Below are 23,648 nucleotides of genomic sequence, written 5' to 3'. Positions count from 1 at the left end.
AGTAGTACCCTTTTACCTGTTTAGGGTGAGCAAAACTGCGAAGAACCAATTTTAATCTTATTGGAATTTGTTTATGAGTATGAATACTATTTTATTATGTGTGCAGTGAAACTAAGCTCGAAGCTTGTTTTTTTTTTTTTTTTTCCAAGCTGAAAGAGAAGCTGAATGCTCTGAGCTGCCGATAGGGGGCGCTGGTGAGCCTCTAGACTGGCGTATTATATCAGTTTTTTTTTCACGGGTTTCCGGCGTGCTATTCACATACAACAGGAAAGAGAAGCACATTTTTAAATTTAAATCAGCGATTTTACGACGAAAGGAGCGACTTCCCATCTTATTTATTGTTAATTTGATCAGTTACGGGTATTACAACAAAGGTAACGCCACCTACAACTCGTCCTTTTGTCGTTTCTCGGCTATGGCTCTTAGCTAGCGCTAGCCGCTATACGTTAAACGTACGTCGACGGAGAGGCCTTGCTAACCGTGTTAGCGCTATGCTAACGTTCGTGTTTTATTTGACGGGCAATTCGTCGCGTTGTGAGAGGGGGCTTATTGTAAAGCGGTGTTTTTAATGCAGCCTTGAATGTGATTTCTCGCACTCGGTCCGCTAGCTAGACGTGGAAACAGCGGGTAACGTTGCTTATTTTTTGTCTGTAGCGCACAGATGTCCGAGGACCTGGTGAAGCAGCTGAGCAGCTACAAGGCACAGCTACAGCAAGTAGAAGTCGCCTTGTCAACCGACCCGGACAATGAAGACCTCCTAAAGCTTCAGAAGGACTTGCAGGTTTGTGTCCTCCTTCCATCCCAACGGAGTCATGCCAAATGTCTCGTCTGGGTTTTATGATGGGAGGCTTTTTTGTTGTTGTTGCTGTAATCAACTCCAGGATAAAGACATCTTGTCCTCTTCATATCTTTGCCTTGTGATTGTAGGGATGCGGCAATAACATTGCAACGAGTATAGTAATCAGCATTTGATTGGGAAGGAAAATCAAGGTCCAGTAATATCTACCCCATCTAGAAAGCTGCCGTTTCTCTGCAGTCTAAAAAAATGTATATCGTTTGATTTAAGCGTCCGTCCTAGTCAGGATAATTATGAAGAAGTATTATTTCTCTAAAATCCACTCATCCATTTATCTGTCTACTCAATCAGTCCATCCTTCCAAGTCTTCATTGTCCACTAATTCATCCCTTTGTTCGTTCTCCATCCTTATTTCTTAGTCTTTCCTTTTATTTCATCCTTTCTTCCTGCTTTTCTAATGCCCCCCCCCCCTTTCTTTGTACTTTTCCTCCTCTTCTTCACACTCTGTGGTTTCTGCAGGTATCTTATGTATAGCTAGACCCCTGCAGGTACAGCCGCCATAGATTTATAAGATGAGACTAAAAACAACTGAAAACAAAGTTATTTCTCTCTTGAAAGTATAATTTTGTTTTGGAAAAACAACTTTGTTAAATAGCGTTTGCTAATTTTAGGCATTTTGCTTGGTGTTTTTTTTTTTTTGTGTGCGTGTGTGTATCATCCTTATTTGGATGGTTTTAAAAAGTAAACTACTCTTCGAAAGGAAAGGTTTACCAAACGGACAACAAAAATGAGTGCTGCATAATATTTGGAAAGCATGCACTGTTCTATAAAGTCGCAGTGTCTACGTGGCTTAGGAAAAATGAGCAAATACTTAACAGTGTTAATGTCGTTTTTGTTTTTGGGTTCTAATCAAACATAGACCCAAGATAAAAAGTAGTATTTAGCTACTGGGAAAAATATAAAATTAATAATTTCCCCTCAACCTAATCCTGTTGAAATAGTTGCTCCTGGCTTCATCTGCTGTTTTAAGAAGCAACTTACCGGTAATTAAAATCTTAATGGACTGCTGAAACAATTTCTGCTCCGTTAAGTAACAAACATCAGATAATAAATTACTGGCATAAAGAACCTCAAAGTATGGTATGGAGCAGTTTGTTGCCATATTGACATTCTGTACCATCCTATCTTAATAACGATGTACTTGCAATATATTAAAATGATCATGTTTACATGTTATATGTCGTGAGTATTTTATTTACATTTTATCTTAAATTCTGTAAATGAATAAGGTTTGCCGCTAGAGTAATCTGTTAAAACTCAGTTATTATGAACGTTAAAGCTCAACGCAGCACGTTCTCATCAAGTAATCGGCCCTGTGGTCAAATTTGTTGCTAGATTAAACTTCAGGAATGGATCAGAAACTGATTTCAAATGTAATAATGAAAATTCTGTGATAATGACGGAAAACTAAGTGGAAGAGAAGTCTTAGCAACCCCCCGAAAAACACAAACTTTCTTGGGGAAAACGCTGTGATGGGTGACACTTCTTTCATTTTTAATCTTTCATGTCTTTTTTTTTTTAACACTTTTCCAATTTTTAAACCATAGTCCAACTCCTGAAATCCCTGGTTTACCTTAAAACAACTGCTGACCTAATACGTTCGAATCGCCTAACACTTTTGATAAAATCTATAGATCCAGTTAATTGTATTAGCTTGCAATATTCTGTAAACAAGACGAACAGGGGGAAGTAGAAAATAATTATAGTGCTTAACCTAATGAAAAGCATCTGACTTCCTGTAATTATTGTTTGTTTGTTGTTTTTTTGTTCTTTTGCAGGAAGTCATCGATCTGACTAAAGACCTCCTGAGTTCGCAGCCCCCTGACGGGGCTTCCAGCACCAGTGGTTCAGAGTCAGTTCCTGTGAAGAAAAACTGGAAAGTGGGTGACAGATGTATGGCAGTGTGGAATCAGGATGGCCAGTGAGTTTCAACATCCTCTTTAAATCAACACACGCATAGGAGTGTAAAAAAACACGTAGCGTCATACAAGAGCTCCTTTTATTGGGTTAACAAAAAACAGTTGTTCTGCACTCTCATCGTTCTAAAAGCCTGACACCAGCGAGAACATCTTCTTTATATTACGATATTATGACCTGCAGTTACGTTTTATTCATATTATCTACTGGTGTTTACAGTTGTTCTTATGACTTTATACACATTCTATAGAGTATACGTCTTAAATGAATATGTTTAGTGCATAATTGGGATACGTGTAAAAAATACTCCTTTTTTCTTATCAAATTTAAAGAGTTTGAGAAATTGACAAGGAATGAATTAGTAGTTGATTAATTAGTGAGTCTTAACTGTGCCTGTTATTTAGACCTGGAGTCTTTGGCTCATACTCACCTGCTTACAGACGTGATCTTTTGACAGGGTGTATGAAGCTGAGATTGAGGAGATAGACCGAGAGAACGGCACGGCTGCCATTACGTTCATTGAGTACGGCAATGCTGAAGTGCTTCCTCTGCAGAACCTCAAAGCCGCCGAGGAGGGCAAACGGTCTGAGGAGGACGGAGGTTTAAAGTCAAAGTCAAGGTAACGAACACACTCCTCTGTCTTCAGTTCAGATTTCTACACCATCTGTGAAAGCTCATCATTACTGACATTTAAATTCAGCCTTCCTCCCCCAGAAAAAAAGGACATGACTTTGTGTCTTTCCACCTCTGAATGAAGATTTAAATTTGTTTAAAGATTAGACTAAGCTGTCCTTGAGCTGCAAGCATCACTAAGGCTAATATGTTTATTAGGGGGTACAAAGGGACTGAAGCAGAGTGCTTTATTAATATCAGTAAACTAAGATTGCTATACTTGGAACAAGTTTAATATAAATATTTGAATAAGAGGTTAAATACACCTGAGTAGCTTTCACAAGACAAATCAGTGGAGTGGAAGGCTCTGTTTACACGACAACAATTACGATTTATGCGGTGCCAGCTATCAGATGGCTCCGCCCCGACAAACAGACGGTGTAATGGTGGCGATGGGCAAGCTCAGTGTTTTCCTTATCTACCAAGATTAAGACAAAAAACGACAAGAGAAAATATTTTGAGTGAATCAAGACAGTGAAGTTATTTCAAGGTAGCCACAGACAAATCGACGTTAAAGCCCAACTTAAGAAAAAAAGCAAAGCTATACCCAACTTAAAGTGTATATCAGTAACTTCAAATATTTACGGCAGACTAAAGTAGATGTTTTCATGCTGCCGTCAACCTGTTGATGGCAAGAATTTACAGCAGCGTCAAGCATTACCCCCTAATTGAGCCATTAAACATAAAATGTTTCTGAATTTAACATTTACACCAATAGTTGACTAAATACAAAGTATAACGACACCAAACTGCTTTCATCACTGTTTACCAAAATAATAGAATATAATGGATATTTGATGAATATTAAAATATTCTGCTCAGCTGGCGCTAAAAGTTAAGGGTTATAGAAATCTTCTCAAAATGATTGAATCGGCTCTGAAGTGCACAGGCAGCTTGTTCCACAGAGCAGGCGCCGCCGCTCAGGAGGCTCCGTCACCTTTTGCTTTTGAGTAGATTTAGGGATGTCCAGCCACAATTGATTTGTGCCCCTTAATGCTCTGGCTGGAGTATAGGGGCACAGAAGATCAGACAAATACGGTGGGGCCCATACCATTAAGCCTCCTAAAACGGCAATAAAACCTTGAACTGGAGCCGCAAACCAAGAGGATTGCACCGCCAGTGTCAAGCCGTGCATCCATTTAGTTTGGCTGCCATTATTTCAGTCTCTCGACATCTGATGATGAAAGAGGACGGGCTGATATGGACTGCCCCGTGTGGCAGCATAGCTGGAGAAGCTGAGGAAATCACTTTCATTTCTTTCTTCTTTTTTTTTTTTTTTTTCAGAAACCAGTTTTAATTTGCATCTAGAAAACATCCAAGACAAAACACGCAACTTAAATAAAAAGATTTGATTTGATCTTTTTATGTCCGAAGTGACGTAGGGATGATTTCAGGTTAGTCTGGAGAAGAGGAGGATTATGGGTCAAAATCAGGCGTTCCAATCACGTCCGTGACCACATGCATGAAATCATAAAATCAGAATGGGATGGTACTTAAGTTTATGTGAGTCAAGGCAGGCGAGCGAATACTTTTGGCAATATATTGTGCTTTCCCCCTCCTGAGGTGAAGCGTTTGCATTATCATTTAGGTTCCAGGGTCTACACCTCCTCTCCGTGAATTAAGCAAATTGCAATTTCCGATCTCCATTGTAAGCTTTTTTTGTTGTTGTTGTTGTTTTTAATCTTTTTCTGTGCTGTGGAACTTTCCAGAAAAGAACAAATAGCAGAGCAGCGAGAGTACAAGAAGAAGAAAGCCCAGAAAAAGGTACAGAGGATGAAGGAGTTGGAGCAAGAGAGGGAGGAGCAAAAGTCAAAGTGGCAACAGTTTAACAACAAAGCGTATTCAAAGAACAAGAAAGGACAGGTAAGTGTCTTTGTCCTCCTCCTCCTTCAGCTCTCCTTGTGATGTTTTACAGTTAACGTGTGACTTCTTTTATTTGCTCGTAGGTAAAGAGGAGCATATTTGCATCCCCAGAAAGCGTAAACGGGAAGGTGGGAGTGGGAACGTGCGGCATCGCAGACAAACCCATGACGCAGTACAACGACACGTCCAAATACAACGTCAGACATCTGATGCCGCAATGACCGGCCACGCTGTGTACAGAATGAGCCACTGTGTCCTCGTCGTATCAGTGCTTCGCGTTGTTTCTACATGATTACAGTCCCTCGAGTAAAAAGATTTTAAAGGAACTGGTCGGACACCAGCGTTTGAAACGTCTCTGTAGTTTCCCTTGTATAATATATTGGTTCAACTAAAAAGATTCACGTGAGGGATTTTTTCCATCACTGGGACAAGGTCTCCTGTTGTGTGAGAACACGTGTTGGAGGAGAAAAGCTGGGCAGTTTGTACTTATTTTTTGGATAAGGCCAAATCTCTAAGATGTGTACAAACTTGGGCCTTTTTGATTTGGAGTGTACATTCGATGCTGCATTGTTAAACTCGTCAGTTGTAAGGTATGATTATCAATTATGTTGAGGATTTGGAATGGCTAACTTGACCTTTTAATTTCTGTATATATATATAAAACCATAAAATAAACATTTTTGTTCAGTTTTTAGAAAAAAAACAACCTTTCCTGTTCATTTTTCCTCATTGTTTCCTGTGTGTGGTGGAACCTGTAGAGGGCAGCAAAGACTTCTCTACTCGGAAACCTTTGACATGAGCGGTGCACTGAAGCTAATGTCTGAAGAGGTCTTTTGTGGCCCTCTCAGTGATGTGAACCACACACACACACACACACACATCTGACCACAATTCAAGACTAACCAAGCAAGGCCTGCAAGCACAATCGTCTTGGAGTTCAAGAAAATCTAGATACAACAGAAATGATTTCCCCTTTATTACCCAGACAATGAGAATTAATTTTTAAACTTCATTGATTTTTTTTTTTTTTTTTTGTGGCTCTGGAGTGCCTTCAGTTCCATGATTTTTGGCTCTTGATGCATCAAGTTTGGACAACTCTGAGGAAGGCTGCACGTCGGGTTCAAATCATTGGGAATTTTCCTTCACTAGAGTGTTTTTTTTGAATTACAGGCATTTGGTTACATTCTAAGTTACATTTCAGTAACTTAGAACTTCACTAAAAAGGCCATTTACTTGAGTTATTTCAGTTAAGAAAAGTGTAACTTTTCCACAGAAGTATTAGACAAAGGGGGATGTGTTTTAAAAAGTTTGTCATTCTGATGATCCTTCAGAATTAGGTTTCTTTAAAAATCTGAGCAATTCACAGATTTTAATACAGAAAGCTCAGTCCACTAAGAACTATGTCCCTGTACTCTACTCTGTCCTCATGGGATGCAATTACACCTGCTGCTTGAGCTCCCTTTTCCACCAGGCTTTTTCTCCTTCCACTAAACTTTTCACAACCCACTTTGATATATCTGAACAGCAGTGGATATCTACTGGACAACTTTCACTCAGCAGTCTCGTCTGTGAGGCCGTAGCAATTCTCTCTTAAAGATTTTTTTTTTAATGAGCCATTTTATGGGAAATATCATTTTTGGCTTTCATTTGCAATCATAATCAAAATTAACAGAAATAAACACTTGAAATATATCAATCTCTATATGAGTTTCAATTGCCTTACTGAAGTATATTTACTTTCTAATTACATCATAGTTTATTGTGATATGCCTCCATGTAGTCCTTGAAAGGAAGCTTAAAGAACACAGCATTAGTCTTTTGTGTTTTAAAGTTTTTATTAAGATTCTAGGAATAGTTTCCAGGAGTTGTAACAAATTGTTAGCAGGGGACCAGCAGCACGTATTATTATTTATTTTTTTGCACAAAAGTCACCTTGGACGGCTGAGTAAAGCATAAGAACAACATTCTGGGTTGTGCCTCAACATGATTCAGACGTTCTCTTTAAGTAGTGCATCTTTGCGGTTTGCCAAAACGCGGCTGGCAGGGGGGAAGGCTCTCCAACAAAGGCGTCGGACATCCCCCGTGTTAAGACACAAATTGGTGGTGATTTGCCTGGGACTTTGTTCGGACGAATGCAGATAAATGTTCATATTGAAACGAATGTTTTTTTGGTTTCCATTATTGAAACAAATCAGCAGTGCAGTTCTGTATTAAATATATATCTCCAATTCCCGTGGCAAGTCTTCAGATTTCAAGAAATTCAACTTCATCTGCTACAGTACAAAAAAAAAAAAAAAAAAAATAGATACAGGATTAAACACTGAAGTACAAACCGATATTCTGTAGTTCGCTGTTCATGCTGCCAACATTATTGTGATTATTATTGTAAGTACATTACAATATTAGAAAGGCTACATTCAAGACACATGCACCATAGCGTTTCAAGTGGATTACAATCATTTCACTGCTGATTATTAGTAGCGGATTCTACTACCGAAGCAAGTGCAGATCCTGGTATTTGGAGTTGGGCGGATGGGAAAAAAAAGAAAGAGTACTAAACCCAGCCGACATCACACGTACGATCAGACTAGACGTTATTGCTTGAGCTTTGTGCTTGTTGGACAAGTGCTAGATTAGCTTATCGCCGACTAAATGGATAAATTTGCACACGGTGGGGAAGGAAGCGTTTAACTAAACGCTGAGAGACGGGTCAAACTCAGCGCAGCAAATGCTCCTGTGTGTGTTTAGCACAACTAAAGTACAATTAAATATATCAAAAATAAATAGAATCATGCAAAAAATATATTAGGACAACGAGAGTGGACCACATGCCACCTGTTTTGATTGGACCTGTCGAAGAAGAGGGACCCCACGCGGAACCAGTGATTGAGTTGTGGGTCCTGGAGCAGAAGTAACAGAGTCGTGGAGCATCTTTTGGAATGCAGACTACTTTTTAGCCCTTGCCCACTTGTAAAGGTCGACAAGAAGTGCTGTCTGGATGTGGGGGCGTTCTTGCAAGGCATATGGGCGATGGAGATGTTTCCGACGATGAGCTGGTTGCGTATGTAGTGGGGGGGGGAGTGGTGCTGGTTTTCTAAGGTTCCGCTTGATTAAAGCAGAGCTCCCTCCTCAGTGTTTGACACTGGTTACGTAACCGGTCCCCCAAGGGATCGGCTTTTTAAAACAAGTACAGTTCCTTGGAACCGACAGAAGGTAAAGGGATCGGTCGTTTGATATTGGTCACATGTTACCAAAGAGCTATCGTTCTGATAATGTGCCAGAGACGGGGAGAAGGCTGCTGGCTTTTAGAGAGGGAGGGGTGGGGGGTCCAACTGAACTTAAGGCTGGTTCTGGGAGGGGCGATGCTTGATTTTTAGTAGTTTTTTTTCCCCATAATGGGAGGCCGGTTCTTTTGAAGACGGTTAAGGGGGGGAACAGAGGTGTAGGCTGGTGATTTGAAGGGAGAAAGCCATAAAAGATTGCAGCTTCCCTGCAGGTCTAGGCTGGTGGTTTTAAGCGGAGAAGGCCAGCTTCAGGCTGCAGGTGGAGTAGCCCTCGTCGCTGGCCGAGCTCTGCCGGCTGCTGTGGTCGTCCAGGTCGCTTGCACCACTGGTGCTGACATTGTCCATTTCTCCATGGGAGAACTCGGTGCTTTCCACGTCCACTTCAATTTCCTCGGAAATTTCTACGAAAAAAAATGGATTCGTTAATCAATCAATTAACTGTCGGGGGGTGATTGCAGATTTTATTGCAACACTGACCTCTGTCAGACTCGGAGCGATCGGAGTCCATGCGGGAGCCGAGGCTGTCCGTGCGGACCCTCTCCCTCTCTCCATGAGACTGCAGCAGAGCCAGCTGCCTCTGCAGGTGCCTCTGCTCCCTTTCCAAGGTCTCCAGTTGGTGCTGACTCCTCCGGTCCACCTCTTCAAGTTTCTGAGGAGAAACAAAGGTCCATGAGCGTCCCAGTTAAGCGTCTTGCAGTTTTGTAGAGATGGAAAAAAAACGTACTTATTATTTAGCTATTTATGCACACCACTTTGTGACATATACATCCCCTCCCGTATGGAGGGGATGTATATAGTTGCTGCGGTCAAATCCAGCTGTGTGCTTTTAAGATAAAATATTTCACAAGTCGCTGATTTAGTTGTAAGCCAAATATCTGGTGCCCATGAGGCTCACTGCCTGGTGAAGACACCGCACTCAAAGCGGCGCATTGTGGGACGATAAAAGGATGTAAATGTTGGAGTAAAGGAGAAAGACTTCTATAATGAGCAAACGCCTGGGGTCATGAGTCCCTTCTGTTATTATGTGGGTTAGAACCTGCTGGCACGCCGGGTATATATGGGAAATGTCAACATGTTGTTAAAATACAGATGTAAGTGAGGTTGTTAATTTTTTTCATTGAGCAATGGGAAGATGGGCGATTGACTAAAGATCAAATGTACAGAACATTAGAAGCTAGCATCCATGGTTTTTATCAACTAATTATCATTTTAAACATGGAGCCAGTTTCAGGACTGCAAACTACCTTTGCCAGCGCTTGTTTTTAACCCTTTCTCCATAAACACACACACTGGTTTGGTTAGTCGTTAAAATATTCTCCTCCAGTAAATGCTCGTTCCTCGCTTTGTTTTCCTCTGAACCTCTCCGGTGGGAGTGCAGGGAGACGGCTGATCAGCACAAATCATTTCATTTCTCTCATTATCCCTGTAGACTGTTGCTAGGCCAACAGCCTGGTTTATACAGCTTATACTGAGCACCTTTTGCGCTGGTTTGGGTTTCGTCTCCCCCACTCCTCTGTGGACTTCAGATTTGGGAGGTGCAGAACCAACAGTCCCGCCAACAGGTTCTATCACCAGAACCGTGGATCGAAACGTGGTTCTGCTATTTTTTTTTTTTTGACTCAATGGATTTTTTTTCCTTGTTGCTCAAACTTTTGTATACCACGTGTCACTTCCCTTATAAAATCAGGCACCACTTTGTGTTTGCCTACAAAACGACAATCCTCGTAAAGTACGCCGAACTTTATAGATGCAACATGACAAAGTGTGTGGAAGGGTTCAGAGTATTTTTTTACTCCTTTTATAGAGGGATAGATGCTCCATAAATCCTGATACATTTTTCAGAGGCTCAAAAACTATTTGCTCCAAATGAAAAAACACCAAAAAGATGGCATGAACATTTACACTGCAAAAAGGAACTAAAAGTAAGTATTTTTTTCTTGAAATGTGTGTATTCCCCGTGATTTGAGCAGGTGATTAATATGATCTGCCAATGGAATAAGATGTTTGCTCTTAAAATAGAAACAATTCATCTCAATCATCTTATTTCAAGTGCAGTATATCTAATTATCTTATTTTAGAGGTAAAAATACACATTCCGTTGGCAGATCTTATTTATCTGCTCGAATTAAGGAAAAATATGCTCATTCCAAGAAAATTGCACTTACTTTTAGTTTCCTTCTTGCAGTGTATCGCTGCTATTAATAAAGATCAATTTAAACATGTGGGGAACGTCTTAAAAAAATACTAATTAACATATTCCCCCATTACATGTTCTGCACATTGTTTAATATAAACAAATGTCTGTCAAAGTATGATAAAGCATCTCGCACTTTGTGGTAGATCTTTGCAGGATTTCTATAGCGCGGTGGGTGGGTAATAAATTCTCAAAGCTCAGACTTTTAACTTGGTTCCGAGTAATATTTGATGAGGCTTGTGTGTTTAGATAAATGTGACGAGAGCATTTGTCTTGGAGAGCTTCAGCTTTTATCATTGCTCTCTGCCAAGCAGATGTTGATTCTGGTTTGCTTTTCTTTTCGTGCCCTGAAGCTTTAAGGCCCGGCGCCGGCTGCACCTGCCCCACCTGCTCCACCCTTTAAACACACAACCTCTTGTTCCAATGATAAAGGTACAGCAACTTTTCAAAAAAAAAAAAAAAAAAAAAAGCCTCCGTTCCTGGACTTCAGACGGGTCCAAAGTCAACAGCTGACATCCCGGCTTCCTCGCTCATTACACGTCCAGGTGATAAACTCTCATAAGCTGCTGCCAGGGTGGCTTTTTATGTGGCATCTATTGCCAAATACCGCCGCTCCACTCCGAGAAAAAGGATTTGACCAACGTTGGCCGTGTTTAAGGGTTAGGTCGTCGTTTTGTTTTATATAATCTCACGGTCTGTTCCGTGCGGCTCAGACACTGTGGTCCACTCAGCCAACCCCGTGCTTAGCGTTTAATGTTAGGGCTAAAGGATCAAATGAAAGATGGGTTCGGCTGGAAATCTCTCAGGTGATGCCTCCAAAATAAAACCCAGAGTGCCAACTGCCTAAAGCCGGGCGTACACTGTACGAGTTTTTCAGTCGTGGTACTTATATACATCTCAAATTGTGCGACGGAACCGCGGGGTTTAAAAAGTTCACCGCCCACGATCTGTGCAGCGCGACGCTCGGACGAGACCGGACTGCTCACACTGTACGCCGTGTCCCCTCTGGGACCGCTCGCTGTGGTGGCAGAGGCAGGCGAGCGACGGTGGGTGACAGGGACCCAGAGCAGGGGTTCGAGCCCAGCTCTTGCGAGGCCCGCAGGAGGCACCGGGCGTCAGGTCGCCTGGCCCGCAACCACCCCCCCCCCCCCCCCCCCCCAGCAAGCGGAGGAGTGCGGAAACAGGCGGCCAGCGCGTTGCGCGGACCGGACGGCTCGCTCTCCCCAACACCGGCCGGAGGTCGCTTCAGGGACGCCCGCTTCCCTCCCTCCACTGGCGGGGACGGAGAGGAGGGGAGGGCGCCCCCTCGTAGCTCTGCTTGAACAGCAGGATGCGCTCACAAAAACCTCACGACAGCCGATTTTCACCGATCGTCCGATTCCTGATCGGGAGGTAGTCGTGAGAAGCCAGTCCCCCCTCCTCCCCCCCTCTACGATCAAGCCCGATTCAAAAAATGCTCGCACGACTGAAGAATCGGCCAGAAAAGGGGAAAAACTCGTACAGTGTACGCCCGGCTTTAAATGTCACCTAATAGGAAATAGGACCAGTCTGTGTGTAACTGAATGTCAGCAGTGTTTGTTTGAGAACGCCGGTGGACTAACGACATCATGAAGACCAGAGGACCCAGCAGTGTGGTCAGTGGTGATTTAACACGATCTCTCCCATGGATGACGGTTTTCCTCCAGTAATAGAAATAGTAGTTACTATTACTATCACCAGGTGCACTGGTAATAGTGCATCTGGTAATAGGAGACTATTATCCAGTCTCTTCTTTTGTGTTAAATCATGAACGCTGACCTTAACTGAGGGAATGAAGCTGCAGAGCTTTAGCTGATCTGCGTTCGTTTCAGACCTCCCTGGTGAAACACTGATGGCCACTTGGAGTAATTTTGGTAACTCGTCTACTCCTGGGAAGGTTAACCACTGTAGTGGAAGTAGATAACGGTGGGAAAAACGGTGGCAAAACCTGAAAAAAACGATATTGTAAAGCTTTTCAAATAAGGAAAAGCCGATCTGTTTTTTTTACTTTCTTGAAACGAGAATGATTTGTTGCTCTCTTAACTCTTTTTGCTTCATGTTGACTGCAGGCCTGGGTGTGCCTAGTGAAATAGTCCTACCTAACACAGCTAATGGTGCATTATGCGGTGGGGGCAATATTTACACGGTGAATGAAATCATAATTTACAAACTGCTTTTCATATTTACTCTGGCTTTCATTGTCTTGCATTAAAACGTGTCCGACAACTGCGAATGTATGTCACCGGTGTTTTTCCCCGAAACCTTAAGCTGCCCTCACAAGAAGTGTTTTTCAGGAACCAAAATAGGGGAACCGTCAGCAGTCTCGACTCCCACACCAGCTCCAGACTACCACACCTTGATGTGTGCTTTGGCCTTGTTGAGCAGCCCCAGCGTGGTGTGCCGGCTGCAGTCTGGTCCCAGAGGGATGAGCGACTTCAACCTCTCCAAACACAGGCGGAGATGTGCTCGCCTGTGGGAGGAGACATCGTTCAGGTAATTTCTCTGCAGGGACCGAACACAACAAGTACATTACGTCCCCCACACTGAACATGACCAAAAAAAATAAAGAAAACAACAGCTTCTACAAATTGTGGCATGAAAATGTGATTATTAATCGGTTGTGAATGTAAACGGCCACGTGGGATTGCAAAGTTGCTGAGGCCATCTATTATTCTGCTCGTGATCCACGGAGGCCTCTGTGGTCTGAGTACAATAACTGACAAAGGACTCTCAGTATGCCTGCATATAATGGAGTAAATGTAGGTCAAATCATGATGTCATACCTGCATTGGCCTCCATTTTGTGAATTAGAATAATCTCTTCTGAACCTTTCCTTTCAAGTGTGTCCTTTTATCCTTGAAGCGACCCGTTTTCACATGCGTGGTGCGTGATTTCACTTTAGACTGAATGCTTACAACCGTTCCTTAGTTCCCTGTTTAAGGCAAAAACCGCCTGTCATTGAGGGCCAAATGCAAACGGCGGTCCGCTCTCTCGCCAGCGGGGGAACCTTTCAGGAAGGAATCCTGTTGTCTGGAAACGGACGCTTCCCGTTTGCCGACTGGGGAGACGCCTGCATGTCCTCGAGGAACGCTGTGGCTCTACCGTGGCTGTGTTCTCTTTGCCTTGCAAAAAAAAAAAAACGCGCACAGATATCCGGCGCGATGCGGGAGCGACAGACTTGTCGGTTATAAAAGTGTCCCTCAAGGTTTCGGTGACGATAAGCTCATTTACAGCCCTGCAGCACATCTTACTTTAAAATGACACGGTTAACGTTTTAGCATTTACCCAAGATATGCAAATGTGGCTGAGCGGAGGAAAGCTGTGGGCTCGTGCACCTGGAGCGCCGTTAGAAAAGCTCGCCAGCGGTGAAGTCGGTTCTTATTGTTCCTAATTCCTCTTTTCATTCGAGTTCTACACTCGTCAACATGCACAACTGTTGAGCATGAAGCGGACTGCAGTCGTGTCGCCTGGGATAATCTCTCTGAACGTTGCCATGCAGAGCACAGACCTGCATTTCTAGGACCTTCTCAGTCTGGCTTCACTCACCGGTTCTTTTCCAGCTCGTTGTGTGCCGATCTGTCGAAACAAAAACAAAAGCATTCACTGTCAAATATGTTATCAAGAGCAAAAAGCCAATCCACAACAGTGCTGCGTGCTCTGCGCAAACGCCAAAACGGACGTGCTGAAGCTACAGACATGATATGACCTACCTGTTGTGCATATTGTCCACTTTCCTGCTCTTGAACTTGCGATGTTTGTGTTGATGTGCCATCTGCGTCTCAGGGTACGCCGAAGCATAGCCGTGCTCACATTCTGACGGTGAGGAAACAATAGATGTGGGGAGTTAATATTTCGCTTCGTTGAATCTGTAGCAAACGTAAGGAGAGCTGGATTTACTCGACAAAAGTGATCCGGTCCTGAGATGAATTTTACTGTACGTTTACATAAGATAAGATAAGCTTTATTGATCTCACAGTGGAGAAATTCACTTGTCCCACCGGCTCAATAGTCAAAAGTCAGAAGAAGGTGTCAAAGTAGGTAAGTAGAATCAGTTAGATACAGTTATACAGCTATATACAATATACAATTCTGTACACTCCTATGTATAAATATGTTATTGCACATATCTTATTATACAGTTTATACAGGACTATTGCACAGGCTTATTGCACAGTTTATACAGTTTATACAGGATTATTGCACAGGCTTAATGCACGGATTATAGCACCTTGTTTAAATAGCTTATTGCACATAAGTTATTACAGTTATTGTTGCAGCTATGGTGCATGGTTGCAGTCGTTACTCTAATAGTTACACTTATAAAGCTATGATCAGGTAGCAGCAGGAATGAGTGACCTTTATAACATAATAATATAACACCATAATAATAATAATAATAATAATAATAATAATAATAATAAAAAACACAGCACATTATTGCACGTAGTTACTGCAAAACACTTGTTACAGTAATTGTAACAGTTATACAGTTATATGTACTGTATATATACTGTATATATAGTTATATATACTGAAACAAAACTGGAATAATGGAACCAGGCAAAGAAACACAGGAAAACGGTGATGTCACAAGTTGAGTGGGGCCCTGATCAGAATATAATTCAGGGACCTCCCAACTATTAACTGCTCACTGCGGCTCCTGAGATCAACCATGTTTGTATGTTTGTCGTTTACACCTCTATCGTTAACGATACTGTTTACAACTGGAACGAAAGAAAGAAAATCATCAAAAAACATATCATATAGTGCACCTTTAAAATCCTACATGACGTATCTTTTGTTGTTTTCAGAAAAAAAACCCACAGAGTTCAGTTAATCATGGTTACGCAGCGAAAGAAGGTTTTCAAACAGAATGCTCCCTTCCTTTGAGTGAAGACCGATAAATTTGTAAACCTCATTCCTGGGAACTATTTGAGTGTTCTTTGGGGTCTCTGTTGGTTTTGTGGGGGGGCCCCAGCACACGGGCCTGCTCTGCTGGTTGAATTTTGATAATGATAATCTTCATATTTGTAATCTGCAACAGTCCGCCAGACTAACTCCTTAACAAACACCTCTTCCGCTGCTTTTAAGCAGAAATAGTGAATCATTCAATCAAACGGCTGAAACTGGATGCATTTAGGGCATTCAGCTGTGGTTAAAGACGACTTGCTGAAGTTCAAACGCAGTGGGAAAAAAAAAAGTGATTTCCCAAAAAGGCTGGTCTACAAAATGCTGATCTAGGCATAGATTTCTCTCAGGCCTACAGAGAATAGTCTGACAAAAAAGAGAAGATACACAGTGGATAGCAGTTCTCCGCAGTTGTGCAATAGAACGTTAAAAGCACCTCAACTTAGCAGCTAACGTACGTGGGATACCATCTCTGAAGGCGTGACATGTTGAACTTCAAACCAGATGGACTACATCAGCGGAAGGCCAGCTGGAGCAGGAAACTGATGTTACAGTTTGCACAGACTCACTGAAATGTCACAACAACAGATCAGAGAAAGCTGACACCACTAAGTCTCAGTTTTGGCAGCAGCATTCAGATGAAAGTCAGAATTTGGCATAAACAAGAAGAAATCACGGATCTATCCCGGCTCATATCAACAGCCCAGGCTGGTGGGGATCACATCATAGCATTGGGGTATTTTCGTTTAAATGCCACAGCCTTCCTTAGAAATGCTAGTAGCCATGTCCATCTCTTTAGCACAAGTCTTCCGATGGCTACTCTCAGGATCACACATCATGTCACAAATCTCAGATCATCTTAAACTGATTTCCTGAACGTGATAATTAGTTCACTGTTCTCCAACAGCCTCCAAAGTCATCCGATCTTAAACCAACAGGGCACATTTGGGATGCGGTAGAGCAGATTTGCATTATGGATGTGCGTCCAACGAGTCTGCAACAACTCTGTAACGCATGTCGGTATGGATCAAACTGTGCCACGGAGAAAGCAGGCACAAAATGTTACAGGGTGGAGCTAATAAAGTGGCCGGTGATAACCGACAATTTACAACAGGGCTGAGTAAATGAAGAAAAAAACGCTTTTAAAATGATTCCTTCATCAGAGTGTTTTATCATGCCCTACTTCCCTTTCACGGTAGTAATACTGTTGGTTTAGGTGACTGTTTCCTACAGTTCCCATGAAGCATCTTTCTCAGTAACATGAAACGTCAGAGTTAAAGCCTGCCTGTGATTAGTCGCCTGCTGTGAACCAGTGGGCTGGGGACTTTGTTTGCAGCCAATGGAAACTTTGCAATTTGTTCCATGTGCAAACCATGTGAACAACACACACAAGGAAGCAGCAGCTTTCAGAGAACTGGGGGGTAGCAGGACTGAGAATTTGGACATTTTAAGAGGAAACAAAATCCCAATCGGAGTGTCAATGAGTAGAGAAGGGACGGAAAACGCTGCGCTTTCTCGTGTGTGCTTGGAGGGAATAGTCTGGAGAGATAGCTTCTGCTATATAAAAATAAATAAATAAATTACAGGTTTCGGCGTAGGAATGGGCAGCCACGAATAGGCTATTATAATGTGGGCTCACGTGCACACGTGGAAGGATCTTTAAAATCGTGCACGAGATTATTATTATTTTCTTTAAATAAAATTACTTATCTAATGGCTGCAAAATGCTCCGTTTTAAACAGCAGCGGGGATAAGCTGCAAGCCATTTCCAGCTGCACGACTCAATTGTTCTCCAATTTGCACACATCCAACGCATTTTCCAACTTAGCCCCGTTTAAAAGGCGTCGGGCTTCGGGGAGCGCAGCAGGTGAAGCCTCGCAGCAGCAGCAGCAGCGATGCGCTGCGCCGTGGGGGTGCCAGCGGCGCATCTGTCCGCTGCGCGTCTTTTGTCGCCCTCGCTTCTCCATTGTTGTCTGCTCGGCGGCCGCATTAAACGTCCCGTTTTGTTTACTTACTTCCGCTGCTCTTCTCGGCGCTTTCAATGTAGCTGGCCGCCTCCAGCAGCACTTGCACGTTCCGCATGAAAGTGCCGAGCTGGTCCATTGCGGAACAGCCGGAGTAGAACGCGTCGCCGAGAGAACAGCCGGACATCTCCCCGAACCTCTCCTGCTGCTCCCCGGACGCGTCAGACTTCGACAGGACCTCTTCGCTTCTCAGCTCGCTGCTGTGCTGGATGTACTTTACCATTTCCCCCTTTCTTTTTTTCTTTACTTATGGCTTTTATTATTGTTGTTATTGTTATTATTGTGGAGGAGGTTTGCGCAGAGATGTGTTCCCCTTGTCCTGTGCGTGTGTGTGCTCAGAGCGGATGACTGAAATGAACTAGGCTGGATGGAATTGCAGTCCTTAGCCTTAGCCACTTGCCCTACTTGGTGGATAATCCCTCCCACTAACGCATGCACATTGCATTCATTGTCAACTGTTCCATAATAAATCCCCATTATCAATACTGCAGGAGAGTGGCGAATGCAACTATAAAAAGATGCTTAGGCTTGCAGTTGAGCCACTTTGTTAGAAAAAAAATGAACAAATATATGAACCGGAATCTCACCTTTTATTTTGCGCACACTGATTTATAGATATTTGGAAACAATGTGGCGCCAACTTATCATCTGCTGCACCCTTACAATCACTATTCAGACACTGAGAAAGAGAGAGAAAAAAACAGACATTTGCTCTCACTGTTTGATTATAATTCATCACTGGTCCTTTCTTGTTTCAGTTCAATTTACCACAATTATTTCTGTTCACTAAAAGCCAGAGCAAACAAGCACAAGACATGTTTAGACAAAATATTTTGTCTAAACATTTGTTATTTTTTTTTTTATAGTTTTGGATAACCCTCCACAAGCTTCTCACAATATAATTTGCTTGGTTGTTCTGCTCCTGGCAGAACAACCGAGTCCGGTTTGCAGGCTATCTTGCTCGCGCACACACATTTTCTGCTCTGGCCACACATTTTCTATAAACCAGAGATCAGGAGTTGGTGATACCCATTTCAAAACACTTTGTTTTCTTTGCAACCACTTTGGCGATACTATAGGCTCAGAGCCTTTTCCACTTGGAAACCTATTTGTGCCTAAGCTATTTATTCTTGGCTGATGTCTTGAGATGTTTCCTTATAATTTTCTTATTTTCTTTCTTATTGTGAAGGTCACCAGTTCCTATTACTGCAGGAAAATACTGTTTATAGGTGGATAAACAAGTCTTAGTCTTTTTTCTTCAGAAGTTGCAAAGAAAACCTTAACCCAAAGCCAGCCTCCTTCAAAGACGGCACGCTCTGTTTGTATCCTGGAGATGGAGTGTGGAGGTTTCAAGTCACAATAAGACAAGAAGGTTCCTTTAAAGGTGGTCTGACTGGGGGAGTCGGAGGTCAAGGAACGGCATGGATTTTAAAATTCAATATTGCTGCTGTGCATGTAAAACGCAGTTAAAGCTGCAGCTAAAAACCACTTCGGACAACTTGTACCTCATTAAATTAGTGGTGCATATAGTGCTCCTAATTGTGGTCATCACCACAACACTTAGCAAATCTCACCGCTTATTCCAGCCTGCAAATGAAACATGCTCCACTAAGGTGTGAGCTCTGACTATAGAGACAAATCAAATGCAGCCTCATTGCAAGTGGCGCAGATAGAAGCGTGCCCCTCGATGACATTCAACCTTCGGCCTCGCACAGTCTTGAGACGGCAGTGTGTGGAGAATATACTTAAAGCTTGCTGTTGGGGTCAGTGGTTAGGTTTGTGACATCATCATTTTCAAATAGTTTCTTGATAGTTATCTGCAAAAAAAAAATACATCTACACAGATGAGATGTCAAAAAACATTTAAAAATCTCACAGGGATGTGGGGATAGAAGGATTCTTTGGGAAATACATTGTTTGCAAAACATCCAAGCAACTATTTAGGTTCATTTCAATGCAATTTTATTTAAATAGTGCTGATTCACAAAATATGTCATCTTAAGGCGATTTACAAATTTAATTCAATTAAATCATCCAGACATACTGGTTAAAAAGTTCTCTATGTGAGGAAACCCAGCAGATTGCGTTCACTCCTCCTGAAAGAGCGTGTAGCCGCTGTGGACAGCCGTCTGCTTTGTCCTTGGCTTTGCAGCAATCCCTCATACTGAGCATGCATGTAGCGATGGTGGGGAGGAAAACTCCAGCAGGACCAGGCTCAGTGTGAATGATCATCTGCCATGACTGACTGGGGTTTTGAGAAGACGGGGCAGACACACAAAAAATGCACAGAAGCAAACATTGATCCAGGAATCCTTTCTATGATGTTGCAGCTAAACAAAAGTGGAGAACTCTTGAGAGTGAGAGGAATAGATCTTGATGTCCTCCAGAAGCCTAAGCCTATAACAGCATGACTACATAGACAGCTCAGGATAACCTAAGCCACTCTAAGTATAAGCCTTTTAAAAAGGAAAGTTTTAAGCCTAGTCTTAAAAGTAGACAGGGTGTCTGCCTCACGGACCAAAATTGGGAGTTGATTCTACAGGAGAGGAGCCTGATAACTAAAATATCTGCCTCCCATTCTACTTTCAGAGGCTCTATATATCTATTTAAAAACTAACAGGATATGGTGACATTCAATTTCTTCACCACCTGGTTTATTCCTTGTTTAGTATTTTAAAATGCAATGCGATGGCGATGGTGCCGCAGAGGTCAGGGAGTTCGTCCTGCAACTGGCGGGTTGCCGGTTCCATCCCCTGCTTTGAAAGTCTCCATCGTTGTGTCCTTGGGCAAGACACTTCACCCACATTGCCTGCTGGCGGTGGTCAGAGGGCCCGGTGGCGCCGGTACATGTCAGCCTGCCCCAGGGCAGCTGTGGCTACTAACATAGCTCACCACCGTCAGGGTGTGAATGTGTGTGTGAGTGTCTGAATGTAGTGTAAAGCGCTTTGGAGGTCGTCAAGACTAGTTAAAAGCGCTATACAAGTACAAGCCATTTACCATAAAGGGGTATACAAATGCAGACCATTTACCATTGATCGTTTTCACCACTTCTATACACTCAGTACTTGGTTGAACCTTCTTTTGCATTAATTATTATCTCAATGCTGCGTGGCATGGAGGCCAGTGGTGCTGCTGAGGTTCAAATGGAAGCCATGTTGCTTTGATAGGGGCCTAGAGGTCATCTGCTTGTTGGGTCTGGTGTCTCTCATTTTCTTCTTGACAAAGCTCCATAGATTCTCTGTGGGGTTCAGGTCAGGCCAGTTTCCTGGCCAATCAAGAACATTTTCGCCTTAGCTCAGATAAGACCCTCCTGATTTTGTCTCTGATTCAGAAATGACTTGACTCAAAGATTGTGACTAATTAGTAGGGTTTGTCTGTGTGTAGTGGCTTTATATGTGCTGGCTCCAGCCTCAGTCCACTCCTTGTAAAGCTCCCCCAACTCCTTCAATGGATTTTTGCACGACAGTCCTCTCAGTATTGTTTATCCCTGTTGCACCTTTTCAATACTTTTTCCTTCCACTCAACTTTCTATGAACATGCTTGGATAGAACACTCTGTGAGCAACCAGCTTCTCTAAGCAAATACGTTTTTGTGGCTTAGCTTCCTTCACTGACTGTCTTCTGGATATTTGTCAAGTCAGCAGTCTTCCCCACGATTGTGTAAGCCGTAATATTTTCCTGACATTCTAATTTTTTAAAGATTTATCTTCACAACTATTTCTCTCTTTGGCTGTGCGGTCCCGTCGTTGCTCTCACACATCTATGTTACTTCGTATTCCCAAAACTCTTTAAACTGCCCTGACGGTAGCAGGAAATTATATTTAATATCTCAACGAGCACAACCCATCCTTACTGTTATCTGCCTTTTTTTCTGATTGTGTCAATGACCTCACTGATGTTTAAAGTTATCTTCTGTTTCAAAAGAAGAGCTAACCTTGACATCAAATCTCATTGTGGTTTGTTGTCTCTTTGCTGTTTGTTGTTTTTGTGAGTTTAAAAGGTAATTTCCCCTCCCCACACACACACTGTGAGGGATAGTAGAGAACAGAGTGGAAAGGGACTGACTGCCTTTACAAGGCCAGCCATGCGTGTGGGGCCGTGTTTCGTCTCTGAGACAATAGGTGCAGATGGCTCGCCTGCTGCAGATGTGGCCAGGCCTGTAACGAACGCCCGAGTGAAAGAGAGTTCACCCTCCCATGGAGTCTATATCCGTCGCCAAGAGCCCCTGATACTTTATAATCTGGCCACAAATAGGCAAAGATGCTTATTCGAATACATGCCGGGTTGCGCTCTTATAAATTGCTCTGAACCGAGCTCTTCCTTCGTGGCTGCAGCCGCTCCGATGTACAACTCGCACATCACCCTCGGCTCCTAGCTCTCTGACCAGCGTGCTCAAAAGGACAGATTTGGACCGAGAGATCAGTGGGGGGAGGGAGACTGAGAGCGTTTCACCGGGAAAAGCTTCATCTGCGCTGTGAGGCTTGTGTGCGGACGGGCTGAGTGATAGCGAGGGAGTGGAAAGCTGACCCGCTGTAGGTTGGTGTAGAATGTGACCCCAACTGGAGTAATCTGAAAAGCCTGAGGATTACACCAGTGGCTCGTCTGTCATCACAGCAGCGGCAAAGACACACAGCGCTGCTTATTTTTTAAAACAGAAAAAAAAATCTTATCTATTTATCCGTCTATCTTTTTGGGTTAGCTCTGTACGAGCTTTGAACATCTAGATACTGAAATAAGCGCCCATTCTTCTTTGCAAAACAGTTCAAGGTCAGTCGGAGGATGACTGAGCTTTACTCAACTTCACATAAATCTACGTTGAACCAATCGATTGCACCGCAGCTCGTGCTGTAACCTTTAGGGCTGCCGTCCTGCTGGTGAACCCGCGCCTTTTTGCAGCCTTTAACGGGTTTTCTTCGAGGTTTGCCACGTATTTATAGCTCCGTCCGGCCACACATCAGTCCTGACTTCCTGATTTCCCTGCACTCCTCTACACCGCAGACTGTGTTTAATTTTTATTACTGCACTATTGTGTTATGGTATAATTGTGTAAGTAAGCACATTGTACGATCCAGAGTCAAATCCGTCGTACGTGTACACATAAATGGCAGAAAAAGCTGATGCTGATACGGAGGAAAAAAGCATTCCCACAGCATGATGCCGACACCGCCGTGTTACACCATGGTGAATGGTGTATGGTTGTGTTCAAGGAAAGGCATTTTGACCCAAAAGTCCGTTAGAGCTCATCTATCAGGAGCACGTGTTTACAGTGCCTCCTGCACTGCTTGAAATGAGATTCCTCGTGACTCTCTTTCAACACCGACACTCTTCCTGACACTGTTTCTCAAAGTGGAGTGTGGTTATCTGCTACTAGCTGCCCCGTCCCCAGCTCATCCTAAGCTATGGACGTCTGCAGCGGAGGGCCTGTTGGCTGCTTCTCTGTTTAACGCTGTTTTTGGTAGGTTTGGAGTTGTGCCATACTCTTTTGATTTCTGGATTAAGGGGATATTGTTGTAAAACTTAAGACTCCTTTAAACCTCTCCCCACCTTTATCCCAGCACTGCAAAAATAGACCTAAAAATAAGACATTTTTTTCTTGAAATTAAAGTATTTTCCCTTGATTTGAGCAGGTAAATAGGACTATTTGCCAATGGAATAAGATTTTTGCACTTAAAATAGGAACAATTCATCTCCATTGTTTAATTTCAAGTGCAGTTTATCTAATTATCTTATTTTAGGGGTAAAAATACTCATTCCATTGGCAAATAATCTTATCTTAATTAATTGGACTAAAAAATAAATATATAGTATAGAAAGAATTTGTTTTAAAATTTTGACATGTCCAAAACATATAAATATTTACTCCTGGTTACAATGCCAAATCAAGGGCAAATACATTCATTTCAAGAAAAGTTT

General features: G+C 42.7%; 3 protein-coding genes across 4 annotated transcripts in view; 2 read left to right on the top strand and 1 right to left on the bottom strand.

Annotated features, from left to right (window-relative positions):
- Positions 1 to 23,648, top strand: part of mgmt (O-6-methylguanine-DNA methyltransferase) — a 303,909-nt gene that overhangs the window by 199,883 nt on the left and 80,378 nt on the right. The gene's annotated exons all lie outside the window — the stretch shown is intronic.
- Positions 216 to 6,008, top strand: LOC105927334 (survival of motor neuron-related-splicing factor 30). The gene is made up of 6 exons (XM_012864036.3): positions 216 to 374; positions 655 to 781; positions 2,635 to 2,777; positions 3,231 to 3,392; positions 5,155 to 5,308; positions 5,392 to 6,008. The coding sequence occupies exons 2-6, from the start codon at positions 662 to 664 to the stop codon at positions 5,527 to 5,529; spliced, it is 717 nt and encodes a 238-aa protein (XP_012719490.1). The 5' UTR covers positions 216 to 374; positions 655 to 661; the 3' UTR covers positions 5,530 to 6,008.
- LOC105927284 (max-interacting protein 1-like) lies at positions 7,125 to 18,109 on the bottom strand. Of its 2 annotated transcripts, XM_036126860.1 has the most exons (6): positions 17,728 to 18,107; positions 14,515 to 14,617; positions 14,351 to 14,380; positions 13,160 to 13,274; positions 9,070 to 9,241; positions 7,125 to 8,993 (listed from the first exon to the last, which is right to left on the bottom strand). In XM_036126860.1, the coding sequence occupies exons 1-6, from the start codon at positions 17,957 to 17,959 to the stop codon at positions 8,821 to 8,823; spliced, it is 825 nt and encodes a 274-aa protein (XP_035982753.1). In that variant the 5' UTR covers positions 17,960 to 18,107; the 3' UTR covers positions 7,125 to 8,820. The 2 variants fall into 2 exon arrangements, with proteins under 2 accessions (XP_035982753.1, XP_035982754.1); XM_036126861.1 differs by lacking the exon at positions 13,160 to 13,274 and having other exon boundaries at positions 17,728 to 18,109.

The sequence above is a fragment of the Fundulus heteroclitus genome, chromosome 22, assembly GCF_011125445.2.
Source record: "Fundulus heteroclitus isolate FHET01 chromosome 22, MU-UCD_Fhet_4.1, whole genome shotgun sequence".
NCBI classification, from domain to species: Eukaryota; Metazoa; Chordata; class Actinopteri; order Cyprinodontiformes; family Fundulidae; genus Fundulus; species Fundulus heteroclitus.
This window is presented reverse-complemented; position numbering and strand designations above follow the sequence as displayed.

What these genes read in the sequence shown, in the direction of transcription:
- LOC105927334 (XM_012864036.3), top strand. Translation starts at nt 662, where the DNA reads ATGTCCGAGGACCTGGTGAAGCAGCTGAGCAGCTACAAGGCACAGCTA. An exon ending in AGCTTCAGAAGGACTTGCAG is followed by an intron (nt 782 to 2,634) that starts GTTTGTGTCCTC and finishes GTTCTTTTGCAG; the next exon opens with GAAGTCATCGATCTGACTAA. An exon ending in GTGTGGAATCAGGATGGCCA is followed by an intron (nt 2,778 to 3,230) that starts GTGAGTTTCAAC and finishes ATCTTTTGACAG; the next exon opens with GGTGTATGAAGCTGAGATTG.
- LOC105927284 (XM_036126860.1), bottom strand. Translation starts at nt 17,959, where the DNA reads ATGGTAAAGTACATCCAGCACAGCAGCGAGCTGAGAAGCGAAGAGGTC. An exon ending in GTGGACAATATGCACAACAG is followed by an intron (nt 14,381 to 14,514) that starts GTAGGTCATATC and finishes TTGTTTCGACAG; the next exon opens with ATCGGCACACAACGAGCTGG. An exon ending in AGGCCAAAGCACACATCAAG is followed by an intron (nt 9,242 to 13,159) that starts GTGTGGTAGTCT and finishes GTTTCTCCTCAG; the next exon opens with AAACTTGAAGAGGTGGACCG.